At 29.3% G+C, this 13,100-nt stretch overlaps 2 protein-coding genes across 3 annotated transcripts in view; one reads left to right on the top strand and one right to left on the bottom strand.

Annotated features, from left to right (window-relative positions):
• Positions 1 to 1,415: 1,415 nt before the first annotated feature.
• Positions 1,416 to 10,912, top strand: LOC117176038 (prostaglandin reductase 1-like). The gene is made up of 4 exons (XM_033366020.1): positions 1,416 to 1,716; positions 5,010 to 5,304; positions 6,475 to 6,748; positions 10,366 to 10,912. Exons 1-4 carry the CDS (start codon positions 1,611 to 1,613, stop codon positions 10,705 to 10,707), a joined length of 1,017 nt encoding a protein of 338 aa, XP_033221911.1. The 5' UTR covers positions 1,416 to 1,610; the 3' UTR covers positions 10,708 to 10,912.
• LOC117176036 (prostaglandin reductase 1-like) overlaps positions 8,843 to 13,100 on the bottom strand; it is a 149,312-nt gene continuing 145,054 nt past the window's right edge. The window contains exon 6 of one of the 2 annotated variants that reach the window (XM_033366019.1): positions 8,843 to 9,250. In XM_033366019.1, the coding sequence (XP_033221910.1) occupies positions 9,176 to 9,250 (75 nt within the window). In that variant the 3' untranslated portion in view covers positions 8,843 to 9,175. The remainder of the gene's footprint in view (positions 9,251 to 13,100) is intronic. The other variant, XR_004467571.1, reaches the window with a different exon arrangement.

Here is a 13,100-nt window from a genome sequence, read left to right as displayed (position 1 = left end):
TGAAAACATAAATTTTAACGTTAAAATTCAAGTTGTTGAATTGAAGACTTAAAAATAATTTTTACAGTTATTGTTTAAAATTAAGCAAAATATATTTATTGTCTCTTTAATCATAACACTAAGAAATTTCTAATTGGAATCATATATTAACCTTGAAAATTTTGAAAATTGACTCCGAAATATTGAACGTTCTCCAGTGTTATATACAATGAATCTAATGTTTAAGTTTTGGTATTTGATGAGATAAGATAGATAAGAAATTGTGGTTAAAAAAATTGTTTTATAATACATTTTGTTTTAATAAATAGTTTAAGAAAATCGACAAGATCCAGGAGTCGAAATTAAAATTACAGCAAATTTTCAAAATTTGAAATTGCTGTATAATTCCGAATTGTATGAAATTGTCCATTTTTTTGGACTTCTAGGGACGACTGAAAAATCCCGAAAAATAATATTACTGACACTGTGTAATTCCTGCATAATAAAATTAAATTCCCGAATAAGAAAATTTCTAAAGCGTTTATAATATTACGGAATTTAAAAATTCCCGAATAATAAGATTTCATAATTATAAAATAACATAACTGTAATATTACTTAACTATACAATTGTATAATATAACAAATTTATTCTTAATAATCTGATTTATTTATTAAAAATACGATAATAAAGTATTTTTATCAAAGAAATTTTCGTTCAATAATTAAAGATTTAATAAATTATTGTTTTAATTTAAAATCAAAATAATTCTATAAAAATTGCATTAAAAAATTAATGTAATTACACGTGGGCTTCAAGGGGAAAAAAATTCTCCCTTAATTTTCTTCGAGCCTCATTATATTTCCCAAGCAAATTTTGCAGGATTTAAATCAGCACTAATTTATCTCGAAGTTTTTTTGTTTTATTATAAACCATTCGATTTTTGAGAATATTTTTTGCAATTAAAAAAAGATACTATAACAACTTTCAACAAAAATTTCATATCTAGAAATATATAAATGTTTTCAATTGTGGTAATTACCTTAATTACCTTTTTCAGATTCTTTCTCTGAAAATTCAGATTATTTCTTACCATATGATTTAATTTTCTCTCTTATTTATTACAAATATGTAATTTTGTGCATATAGAAATTGCACTACTCATTATCAATTTATTATTTATTCCGTAGTTCCGTGTTTATATGTAGCGATACATGTCAACTTTTCTAACCTCAAAACATCTTTCTACTGCTTTACCGTCATATTTTACGAAGAATGAGAAAACAAGAATTCGACTTCGTAGTACGATGAGGGCAGCACCTCGATAGGGCAGAAAATGTGATGTCCTATATATATAATTCCCCACTCCGACGCCCCGTACCGCATCTGCGTTTATAATATCTTTGATTAATCTAATACATCCCCACTCCCGAAATAAGTATATGCGTGAATCCGTTGAGAACCGTTAGCAAAGATATTATATCTTAACCAGCCCCCTGCCTCGGCCGTGTATTTGTATGTAGTAGTAGTTTTCTTACGATCCGGATAGAAACGCCAGCCACATCCTCAGCGATCGCCAGTCTCGTCATTTTTCATTTACCTCGAACTGTAAACCAAATTAGTGTATAAAAATGGTTGTTGCTAAAAAGTTTATAATTGCTAAGCATTTTGAAGGTGAACCCAAACCTTCTGATTTAAAACTCGTCGAGGAAGAATTACCACCAATTAAGGATGGAGGTAAGTTCCTCTTCTTTATTCCATTATTCGTTGTTATCAATTATTATATGTGACTTTGGTATGTTTATAAGTATAATGGAGATTAGTTTATAATACTTATTAATGTTTTTTACCGAATTTTATTATCCAGCTTTATAATTTGTTTTCTTTAATATGGGTTTTAAATTCCCATCGCATGTCCCACGTCAATGGTGCGATAAAATCGGAGTTTATAAGTTTGCCGTAAAAATCCATTGTTATCATCGTTATCCCCTCGGGACTTCCAAATTCCAATTCACACTAGTCTTAAGTTTTGTTAGGGTTGTTAACTTTCTCGTGGATTTCAGTCGGCAGCTCGTTTGACCCGAGTGGAGGGGGGATTATAAGTATCGTTTTCATCATCATTTTTTGAACTTGTATAGTATCATGATATGATATAACTTTATTTTTTAATGTCGTTTATACACTTTTAAAAATAAAGCTAAAATTAACATGTTTTTCATCAGTATTTAATTTTGTACTTTCGTAGGGGCATTTCGCTACTTTCGCCGGTTTGCGATTCCACCGACAGCCGGCCTGTCCAAGTTCAAACCGGTGTAAGTAGGATACATGGACATAGGAAACAAGGTACTAGGCATGCCATCCTAACTTTAGCGAGCGGGGTTCAATCCACGGGAGGGGGAGAATTCCATGAGTGGGGAGAACCGCCATCTTACAATGTATCATTTGATTATGCGCACGAGCGTTTTTGCCGACAAACTGTGTCCATGGTAGGGTAATATATTAGGCTGGAATATGCAACCGCCATTCTGGTTCCTAGAAAATTCGCGGGAAACTATGCGATAAGCATGTTCTACTTTATAATAAAAATTAAGCTTAGAATATAAGAAAAATGATCTGCTGCAGTGCTCCGTTTCGTCAAAATAGAAGCGAAGATGGATGTAAATTGTACTGTATTCTACTAGGACAAAAAGAAAGACTTTTAAAATGGATAATAAATTGTAGACGCGACAAATGGGAACCAAATTCTTATTCAAGATTATGCGAAGTAAGTACTCATATTTATCATCATAACAATATAATTTAAGTATTTGGGATCTGAAGCTTATGTTAATATGTACTTAAATTTCGCATGAGCATTTTTAAAATATATTTAAGCGAAATGAGATCCAGAAGAAAACAAGGTTAGGAACCCGTTTTTCTAGAGAATGGCGCACGTTAACCCATGCAAATAAAAAGGACGTCTGATATGAAATATAAATAGCTATCATAATAAACTTTTAGAAAAGTATTGTATTAGTTTTTTACCTATAGTCTATCATTATTTGTTGTTAGTTATTTAATAAATCATATGATTATAATTTTAGCGCGCGCCTGTTTATAAGCTGAGTAAACTTTATTTTACAATCATAATTTTTGCAAGGATTATTTTTTGGCAAATGTGTGGGTTAAAAATCGTACAGTCTAATTTAAATATACTATATATTATGTCACATGTAATTTTATTTATAATTTATGTGTTGATAAAAATGCTTTAGTATAATTTTAAAATAAATAATCTATATCATGTAAATGTATTTATCTTGTTTTTAGTTGCATTTTACCAACTCAAATAACGACTTTATATCAAATGTGATCTAGAAATTAGGTTTCAGAGAACTATAACTGAAAGTTAAAAAATGTTTGTTTTTTCAATTTAATAAAAACATATTATTTACTATATGTATGCATTTTTATATTCATTTCGAATAATATATAATTTCAAAACAATAGTTAAAATCAACGTGTTATCGGTAAGTAGAATAATTTGCCATTTTTTCTTTTCAATTGATCTGTACATTATAAAGTTTAAAAAAATTCATATTTCTAATAATATTATTATCATCAAATATTACTGCTTACTTTGTTTTAATTTTGTTACTCACTACTGTTTAATTAGGGTTTAGACCAAAATTCATCTCTTAAAAATTCGAAATCAATTTAGCGATTTTAAATTTGGCGGGGAACCACAATGGCGGTTGCTTATGCCCATGTAACATAGTACCTTAGCGTAAGTCGGCCAAGTGGCAACTTTAAGTTTTGTGCTTTGTGTAAATATTCGTCTTGGATTAAGAAAGACTTACCGGGACAATTGACAAATCCCGAAAAATATTATTCGCGAATAAATAATACAATTCTCGAAAAAAAAAAAATTTCCGAGAATGTAACTGAGATAGTTTTTAAATATATTTGACATCTAGTGAAGAATTTAAATGAAATTTCCTAATGTACCAGAAAATTTTTATTTTTAGAACATTTTCAAAAATTTTAAAAGTATATCTTTTATAAATCGCATCGAAATTGAAAATTTTATGTGTATAATTTTTAAGTCTTCTACCCATGCATAAGAAACTTTGACAAGTGATTTTCAAGTTCGAATTTTTTTTCAAATTTTGAAAATGCTATAGATTTTTTAATTTTTGTTGGAAATATCTGCTTCAAGAACTTAACCTTTATTTTGGGAATCTTAAGAAGTGTATCAAAGGCTGACTCGGTTGGACAAATTCTTCAAAAGGTAGCGTAGCTACAATATTCAGGTAACAGTACATACAGACACCGACAAAATTTATGATTTTCGGATTCTGTGAATGCCGAAACGTAAACATCTGTTAAAAACCAGAGGTCGATAATTTGGATGTTTACATTACACTCTCATGAATAAGAATGTAAAAATAAATAATATATAAAAATAAGTTTCTGATTTAAAAAATTGCATTAATTAAAAAATAGCTAAAAAGATAAAAAAAAAATGAAAACCGGGGACGTTTTCAAAAAACGTATAAAAGGGACAGAAGGAGAAGTTCACTGCGTGGTTAAAATTTATTTAATTCGGGTAATTTTTACTTCTTAATGTATTTATTTATTTTTGCATGTATAATTATTTTTCGTGTTTTCCATTAAATTCGCGTCTCTATTGGTATGGTCCAAATTTGAGAGTTTTTTACTTTATTATTATTTACAAAGTTTTTCAACTTTATTAGAAATTATTTAATTTTTGTTTTGAGTTTTCTTCTTTTTTATACGGAGACTTTTAAAAAATATGTTTCTACATATTTAGCTAATTGTGTAGAACACAAAGATCGGAAATTTTTAAAATTGCTACATTATTTCGTTACTTATTTTTTTAACTTACCCAGTTTTTAAAATAAATTATTCAGTTACTTTTTAATTATTTACTTAAATGACTTCTTGAAAATGTGGATTTATTTACATAATTGTTCATAATTGTCAATAAATTATTTACTTTTTTTTACATCATATGGTTTTTTATGCAGAGATTCTTTTTGAGACTGAGTACTTATCAGTGGATCCCTACATGAGACCCTATGCAGTTAATTTTCCAATTGGCAGTGACATGTGTGGTTGTCAAATCGCCAAGATTATAGAATCTAAACATGATAAATTTCCGGTTGGAAAAAGAATTAGAGGATACTATGGCTGGAGAACACATACGATCTTTAATCCCGATAAGTGGAACCCACCTGGATTGTTGAAGGAAAAACCAGGTCTGTTGCCCGATTTGGGAGATTTATCTCCTTCTCTTGGTCTGGGTGTCCTTGGAATGACAGGGTGAGCAAAAACATAAAATGTAAATTGTACTGAAGAATCTATAGAACCCGATAGGAAATACAAAATGCATGGTATCGTTTGGACCGGATTAGGCATTTTTAATTCGACTACTCGTTCTAAAAACATGTCCACGATTTGCGATTTCTGAGGCAAATCTACGCGAAAACCAAACCAAGTTTTATATTTTTTCTTTAGTCACAGTAAAAATGTATAGTACATCCGACTCTCGGTTTAGCCACAGTGTCGGGAGTTGTCTGAAAGTAGCCCTGTGTCTGTTACTAAATCGGGGCAAAGGCTAACTTAAACAGTCAGGGCCGCCTGTACCTTTTCCAATTGGAATGCCGGTACGCGCTCGCGCTTCGCGCTCGCTTTCGTACGTTTAATGAGTACACTTTAACTAAATTTTTTCAAATATCATAAACATTATAACTTAAATCAAAAACTGTGATTTAAACTTCTCAAGGCACCTACGGCTCTAACGATTGTATTCTCATAACAAAACTAGCGCTTCGCGCTCAATAATTTATGTCCAATTGAAAAACTTCTTCAAGATAATTCGTAAATATTGTTAAAATCTACTAGAGATAACACTTTAAAATTACGGATGTCTTAGAAACAAAAATGAATTATTTTTGAAAATGATCCAGCTTTTCAAATTTTTGTCTAATTAACAAATTTCACGATAATAGTTTCGAAATAAATATATTTAATTTCTAGAAGAAATTTGTGTTGATATTGCTTAACCTATTAAAAATTTTTGTTCATTTTTTCGAAAAATTTCAAAATGTTGAAAAGCATCTAACTTTTTTCATTTTTATCGAAATTCAAAATCTCATGAGGATAATTTTCAATGATCTTTGCCATGTACCAGAAACTTTGACAAAAAAGTCTAAGACTCATTAAAAAAAAATTTTGATTTTTAAAAGCTTTAAATTTTTTTCTAATCGAAAAATTTGTAGTCTTCTACCTGTTTATTATCAAATTTTTTATTCTTGTTAATTACCTTGGTATTTAAAAAAAAAAGATCTTTTTCGAAGAAAAATGCCCCTATTATGCCAATAATTGAACTGCTGAACTTGTGTGATCTTTGTAATGTATGCACCTTGATTTTGTTGTAATTATTTGTTAATTTATGATATCATTAACTCGTTATTTTTAATTTTATTTCAGCGATACAGCATACTTTGGATTTTTGGAAATTTGTCAGCCAAAATCTGGCGAGACTTTGGTTGTCAGCGGAGCTGCAGGAGCAGTTGGTTCTCATGTTGGACAAATTGGAAAAATTAAAGGTCTCAAGGTTATCGGAATTGCTGGATCCGATGAAAAATGCAGTTGGCTAGTTAAGGAATTGGGTTTTGATCACGCGATTAATTACAAAACTGAGGATGTAGCAGCTGCTTTAAAAAAAGTTGCACCTGATGGAATTGATTGCTACTTTGATAACGTAAGTAATTCTGAAATATTTAAGGGAGTGTCCATTAATTACGTACGGTTTTTTCTGGAGGGAAGGGGATCTGGAAAATCTCACGAATCCCTACTGGAGGGGGGGGGGGCAAAGTCTGTCTTACGTTAGCAGGGTGTCTAGCGACCCGGGAAACTAGGAATTTTATGCACCTTGAAAAATACCTGAAATTGTAAGAATTCAGCATCAAGTCCGGGAAAACTTTGGCCTTAAAATTAAATAAACAATATTTATTTCTGCGTAAAATTATTATTACTAAATTATGCGATTCAATGATAAAAGCGTGTGTCGAGCTGAAGGTCGGTAATTTATTGTCAGACAATCCGAAGATGAAAAATATTCGAAATTTACTATTCAAAACATGACCCACCCATTTTTGAGTACAAGTCAAACTTAGAGAAATTACTTGTGCTGTTTTTTGTATTTTTAATGTCGATAAGTTTGTTATTTATAAACATGACATTTGTGAAGAAGAATGTTTTTTTCTAGTTAATTTTCTCTGGTATTCTGGTCCTGCGTTTTTTCAGAATGGCCCCTATACTGGATGACAAAAATTTGTGAACGATTCTCGATTTTTTCACACGTTTCGCAACGAACGTTTAAGTGTGTTCAACTACTAAGGCTTTCCAATTTAAATAGTTCAAGTTCAAAATCTGTACATTGTTTGTAATTGCTTAAGTCTTCAAGACTGCATTTTAAAATGCTTTGAATAAAATATGTACGTTTAAGGGAGTCACGTCGTGTGACGGTCGGTTTTTAAAGCATTTTTTATGAATTTGTTTTGACTACTAATAAAAATATAGATTCCGGTTGATTGGCTTATCCGAAATCAAATTAGAAAATATTGAAAATAGAATAGTTGACAGGCTTTTGTAAATTAATTTTAAAATTTCACGATTTTTTTCGATTATTATATACTCAAAAAAAAAAAAATAGAACCGCTCGGAATTTCCAAATTACTCTAGTTCATCCTACTACTATGCATGTGCCGAATCCACCATTAAAATTTCAAAGCAATCGGTCAAACCGTTTTTGAGATATCGTGGAGACAAATTATAAAAACACAGTTTTGAGAAAAACGCTTATATTCAAGTAAGCTATGAAGTCTTAACCCGCCATTACGTGGCAATAAGTTGGAAAAAACATGTAGCCCTCTAAATCTCTTTCGATACATAGTGCAAATTTGTATTGGAAGGTCTGAGGTAACAAGCCGCCACGTCACAATAGGCCCGGTGCCCTACCGCTCAACTGCAAAAATTCGATTTTTTTAATCTATCACACGGGGTGACCCCCTTACAGTGAAACCCTATATTAAATGATTTGATTTAATTAAAAATTTAAATTAAAAATTACAGTTATAACATGTGATCAGAAATTTATTTATTTATAAATTTATTTATAAACCCTGATTTCGTTTTGAGTGATCATCTATTTGAAGAGTGAATATTTCATGTTAAAAAGTTTTTTCTTCTTCATATTTTCGAGAATAGTAACAGAAAAACTTAAATGATATAGTAATAACAATTTATTAGTAAAATTAACTTGTTTCTCACATCATTTTTTCCAATATACACTATATAAAATTTCTACGTCTAATGATACTGGGTTGAAGTATTCTTAATCACTCTTCCAGAAATGTTGCGAAAAAAATCCAAATGAAAAAACTGTTTGACGTATTTCAAGGGTAAATTTCCATAGAATATAATCACGGCTTTAACAAAACTGTGTTGATATTTACTTGGATTCTTCCAAGAGCTGAGCAAAGAAGTCGTAATTATTTTAAATTGTAAAATTGTTTTTAAATATATTGTTCAGGTATAAGAAGTTTTTGAATTTCTATAAGTTATTTCTTCTGAGTTCGGACCGTTGAAAAATCCAAGGATAAATTAGCCCAATTTTGAAATCTCACATGCCCTGAAACATTCGTCTTCCATGGTTTTAAAATTTTATTTTGAAATTTTGTAATGAATTTCTCATTTTTCTGACACAGATAATGTTTTGACTTTTAATTTCAAACTAATTTATTTAAAACTAATCCAAAGTCGGACCTCTTCATGGAAAACAACATTTGATTGGCTTACAGAATTTTTTATTTAAATTGCGAAAACAGATTCGATGTGAAGGCGTCATGAAACTAAAAAATTTCCCTTAAAACGAATTTGGAAAGCTTGGAAACTTTAAATTCTGAAGATTTGCGAAATTGATGTTTTATGAAAATGTTTCTTTGTATGAACAATCTGAATTGCTGCATTACTAAATGTTAAGCTGGCTGTGAAAATTTATTTATCGCGATTATCTGAAGTTTGACGTCAATGGTTTCTTAATTTATAGAAACAACATTTTTATAAAGTTAAGGAAACAGAATATCCATTATCCATGGCATAACGTGTGTTAAGCCATAAGGTGTGGTCAATGAGTGAAGTAATCTTCTGGTATCGATAGGCAGCTTATATTTTGTTCCGTGTTGGTAAAATCATGCTGATCCTGAAATGGAGACAAAAAAGTCTTAAGAATCCTTAAACATATGGGTGGGGGAGGGGGGGGGGTTGTTAATTAAAAATATATACGTAATTGATGGACTTTCTCTAAGAGGGGAATGCCAACATTTTTATTTCTGGTTGATTCTGATCATGATCATCTCTATTTATAAAATTTGATTTGAAACCGAAATGAAATCTATTTTCTCGTGAATTATTTTATGCAACGAAATAATATTTTTTCTACAGTCATCACGACACTAATTAAATCCTTATTGAAGTCACAATCAAAAGTCTCAAATTAAGAAAATTCTATTTTAATATATGTTTAAAAAGTTACAAATTGAAAGTTAATATATTAAAGTCCACTTTTTTTTAATCCTTAAAATTTATCGAAAAGACAAGTAAGATTTTGGAAATACTTCTAGCCCACAGACCTGAGGAAAAATCCTAAGCATAAGAATTCATTTCTAAAATTACTATCAATTATTCGGAAATAAATAGAAAAACAAAATATAAAATAATTTGAAAATTAAATTATAAAAATAAAAAATTATACAAGTTCTGCATAAAATTTCTAATGCATAAAAATATTAGTGATACTTCATTAGAATAACTTTCTTGCATTGATAACTAAGGTGTTGTTTTTTATAACCCAGTTTGTGCACAGTCATATTAAAAACTTATTTTTCATAAGTATCCGAGTGATATTTTAATTAAATTATTTATAAATTTGAAAGTAACTTTGTAATATTTTTATCTGATAGAAATTTTATAATGAATTTTTCTAATTTTTTCATTTTTATACCATTATTTTGTTTTTAGAACCTAATATGTTCATAATCAAAATAAGTTTATTAGCAGGATGTATTGGTTTTAGTTGACTTTTTTCTTTTCCTCTATCTTGTTTCATTTATTATATATTTATCTCTAATGAGTCGAAAAGGAGGTAGTTTTGAAATCTAATTTTCAATTGTGAATTTTTTCAGTCTTTGATTTCGTTGCTTATAATTATTCATGATAAATACATTTTATTTCATTTATAATCTTCAAACTTTTTTGAAGGAATATTATTTATTTTTCTTATTTCAAAGAAATATTTTAAAACCCTTATATTTTCAGGTTGGTGGTGATATTTCCAGTACAGTAATTTACCAAATGAATAATATGGGACGAGTTTCCGTTTGTGGAAGTATTTCATCTTACAATTCCGACCCAGAGAATATTCCGCGGAGCAAAATCCTTCAGCCGGCTTTGATATTTAAACAAATAAAAATGGAAGGATTTCTTGTTCCACGTTGGACTGATCGTCTTGATGAAAGTTTTACACAAAATAAGAAATGGATTCGTGAAGGAAAAATTAAATATCGAGAGACTGTTACCGAAGGATTTGAAAATATTTTTCAGGCATTTACTGGAATGTTGAAAGGGGAAAATACTGGAAAGGCTGTAGTTAAAGTTTAAGAGTAATTTGAAATGTCAAAAATGAAATTATGAATTAAATTTAGGTTCCTTTAACTCTCTAAGCAATTAAATTAGAACCTATTATAAATTCGAATTAAGAATTTTTAATTTAAGTTATTAATCATAAGTAAGTAAATCTACATAGCTGTTTATTTTTATATATACGTGTTAAAATAAAACTGCTACAAAATACAACGTGATACAGGGAAACACTGTTCTAACTAGAGGAATGCATGCAAAAGAAATTCTAACAAATTTAATCGATTTTAAATTCGCGATAGTCACAGGTCAGGAAATTCCCGAAATCAGGGAAAATTGTTCTTATTTTGTTGAAAACTCAAGTTTGTTTTAAAAATTATTCTTTTTGGCTGAAAATGCAAGTGCTGTTTTGATATTTCGTTTCTTGAGGTTGATAATTAATCTATTTTGGTAAAAATTTCATATTCCTTGTTTAAAAATCGTAACTGTTTTGTTGAAAATTAACCTATTTGGATTGAAGATTCAATTATTTTATTTCCAATAATTCTTTTTTCTTGTGGAATTCATTACAATTTTATTCATCTTTTTGGATAAAACTTCAATTACACAGTTGAAGCCTGGAATGTGGTAATTCTTTGCTTAAAAAAATAATGATTTGATTGCTGATTCAACGTTTTAGTTAAAAACTTTCTCTTCGTTAAAAATTGAACTATTTCGTTGAAAATAATTTTTTTATTTAATTAAAAATTTAACTATTTTGTGTTTTGTTGAAAATTTATCCTCCTCAGTTAAGAATTTAAATACTTGGTTGGAAATTAATTTAAAAATTCAATTATTTAGTTAAAAAATCATGTATTTCGTTAAAAAAAATGTTTATAGGAAATTAATCTTATTGTTTGAACATTATTTTTATTTATTTTTTTTAGTTAAAATATCGTTTCTTTTGTTAAAATTTTTTATTGTAAAAATATTTTTTTTTAACTGAAAATTTTTATATTTTCTTTTTGGTTAAAATGCATATCTTCCGTTGAAACTTAATTTTTTCTTAGTTGAAAATTTATTATTGTAAATGAAAATTTAACTCTTATATTATTTTCGAAAATGTATCTTTTGTGATAGAAATTTAATTACCCTGGTTAAAAATTCCCCTCTATGGTTGAAAATTATTTTTTTACAAAAAATTATCATTTGTGATTTAGTTAAAAACTCATTTATTTTCTAAAAAATTTGTCGTTTTTTGCATGAAAAGTATTTTTTAACTGAAAATTTAAATATTTTATTTTTGGTTAAAAGTTCATTTCTTTGATTAAAAATTAACTTTCTGAGTTGAAAGTTGATATTTTTTAGTTGAATTCAACAGTTTTTTTATTTAAGGGCATGTGGCACAGCGAAATACCTATATTACCGACCTCATTTTTTCCGTTCAATGGATATTTTTTTTGAACCTAAGAACTTTTTTTGTATATAAAATATTAGACTAAAACTTTGGAAAAAGTATCAGAAGACCATAAAGTACGTTTATGTACTTCATTTATGTAGGAATTTCACTAAAAATTGTTTTCAAAGACAGGAAAACTGAGACTATTGTTTGGCAGATTTTCCTTCTACCTTGAAATTTTTCGAATCTAAGAACTTTTTGTAGAATGAAAATCTTGGCCTACAACTTCGGAAAAGACAAGAGCTGACAGTAAATTACGTTTATGTACTTTATTTAGCAAACAAAATGTAAAAAAAATCCACTAAATATTTTAGGCAGCAGTCGGTATTCCCGATAGTGTAGGCGAAATATTCAAAATTGGATCATTTCGCGCTGTGTTGAAATTAGGACCAGAAGTGATTTCGAGGAAGGATCCTTGACTCCATTAAAAATCCATGTTTAAATGTTGAAGCAGAGAAATAAGCCACGAGGTAACTCAACAAACTGACTTTATTTTAATTCAGAGAACATTGCTCGTTCTCACGCGAGATGCGTTTAGACTTTGTACAATTCAGAGAACATTGCTCATTCTCAAGTAAAGTGTGATTGACGGGTCAGTGATCCCAGATCTGAAACGAGACGTGGTCCAATCAGTGATCCCAGATCTGAAACGAGATGCGGTCCAATGCTATGACAGGGCTATGTCCGTGTGAATATAGTAGGAGACGCTGTAAATGACTGAGTTGCGCGCAACCCATTTCTCCTCTTCTGAATTTGAAAACTCGAAGATGCACGTTTGCCGGTCGGAGCACTTCGTCGATTCTATTTATATATCTATCTGCTGACAGCTAAATGCTTTGAAATAAATTCAGGAGATTGGAATTTTAATATTTCCAGATTTCAATGCTGACTATTCTCATGATTTGAATAGATCGCGCGCCTCTTGATATGCGTATATTTTGAGGTTATGTTATATCATGTATAAAATATAAATTAT

The sequence above is a fragment of the Belonocnema kinseyi genome, chromosome 7 (genome assembly GCF_010883055.1).
Source record: "Belonocnema kinseyi isolate 2016_QV_RU_SX_M_011 chromosome 7, B_treatae_v1, whole genome shotgun sequence".
NCBI classification, from domain to species: Eukaryota; Metazoa; Arthropoda; class Insecta; order Hymenoptera; family Cynipidae; genus Belonocnema; species Belonocnema kinseyi.
The sequence above is the reverse complement of the archived record's forward strand: the minus strand, read 5'-3'. Positions and strand labels throughout refer to the sequence as shown.

Excerpts from the sequence above, each read along its gene's own strand:
- LOC117176038 (XM_033366020.1), top strand. The coding sequence starts at position 1,611 with ATGGTTGTTGCTAAAAAGTTTATAATTGCTAAGCATTTTGAAGGTGAA. Across the intron at positions 1,717-5,009 it reads ACCACCAATTAAGGATGGAG|AGATTCTTTTTGAGACTGAG; the intron begins GTAAGTTCCTCT and ends TTTTTTATGCAG. Across the intron at positions 5,305-6,474 it reads GGTGTCCTTGGAATGACAGG|CGATACAGCATACTTTGGAT; the intron begins GTGAGCAAAAAC and ends ATTTTATTTCAG.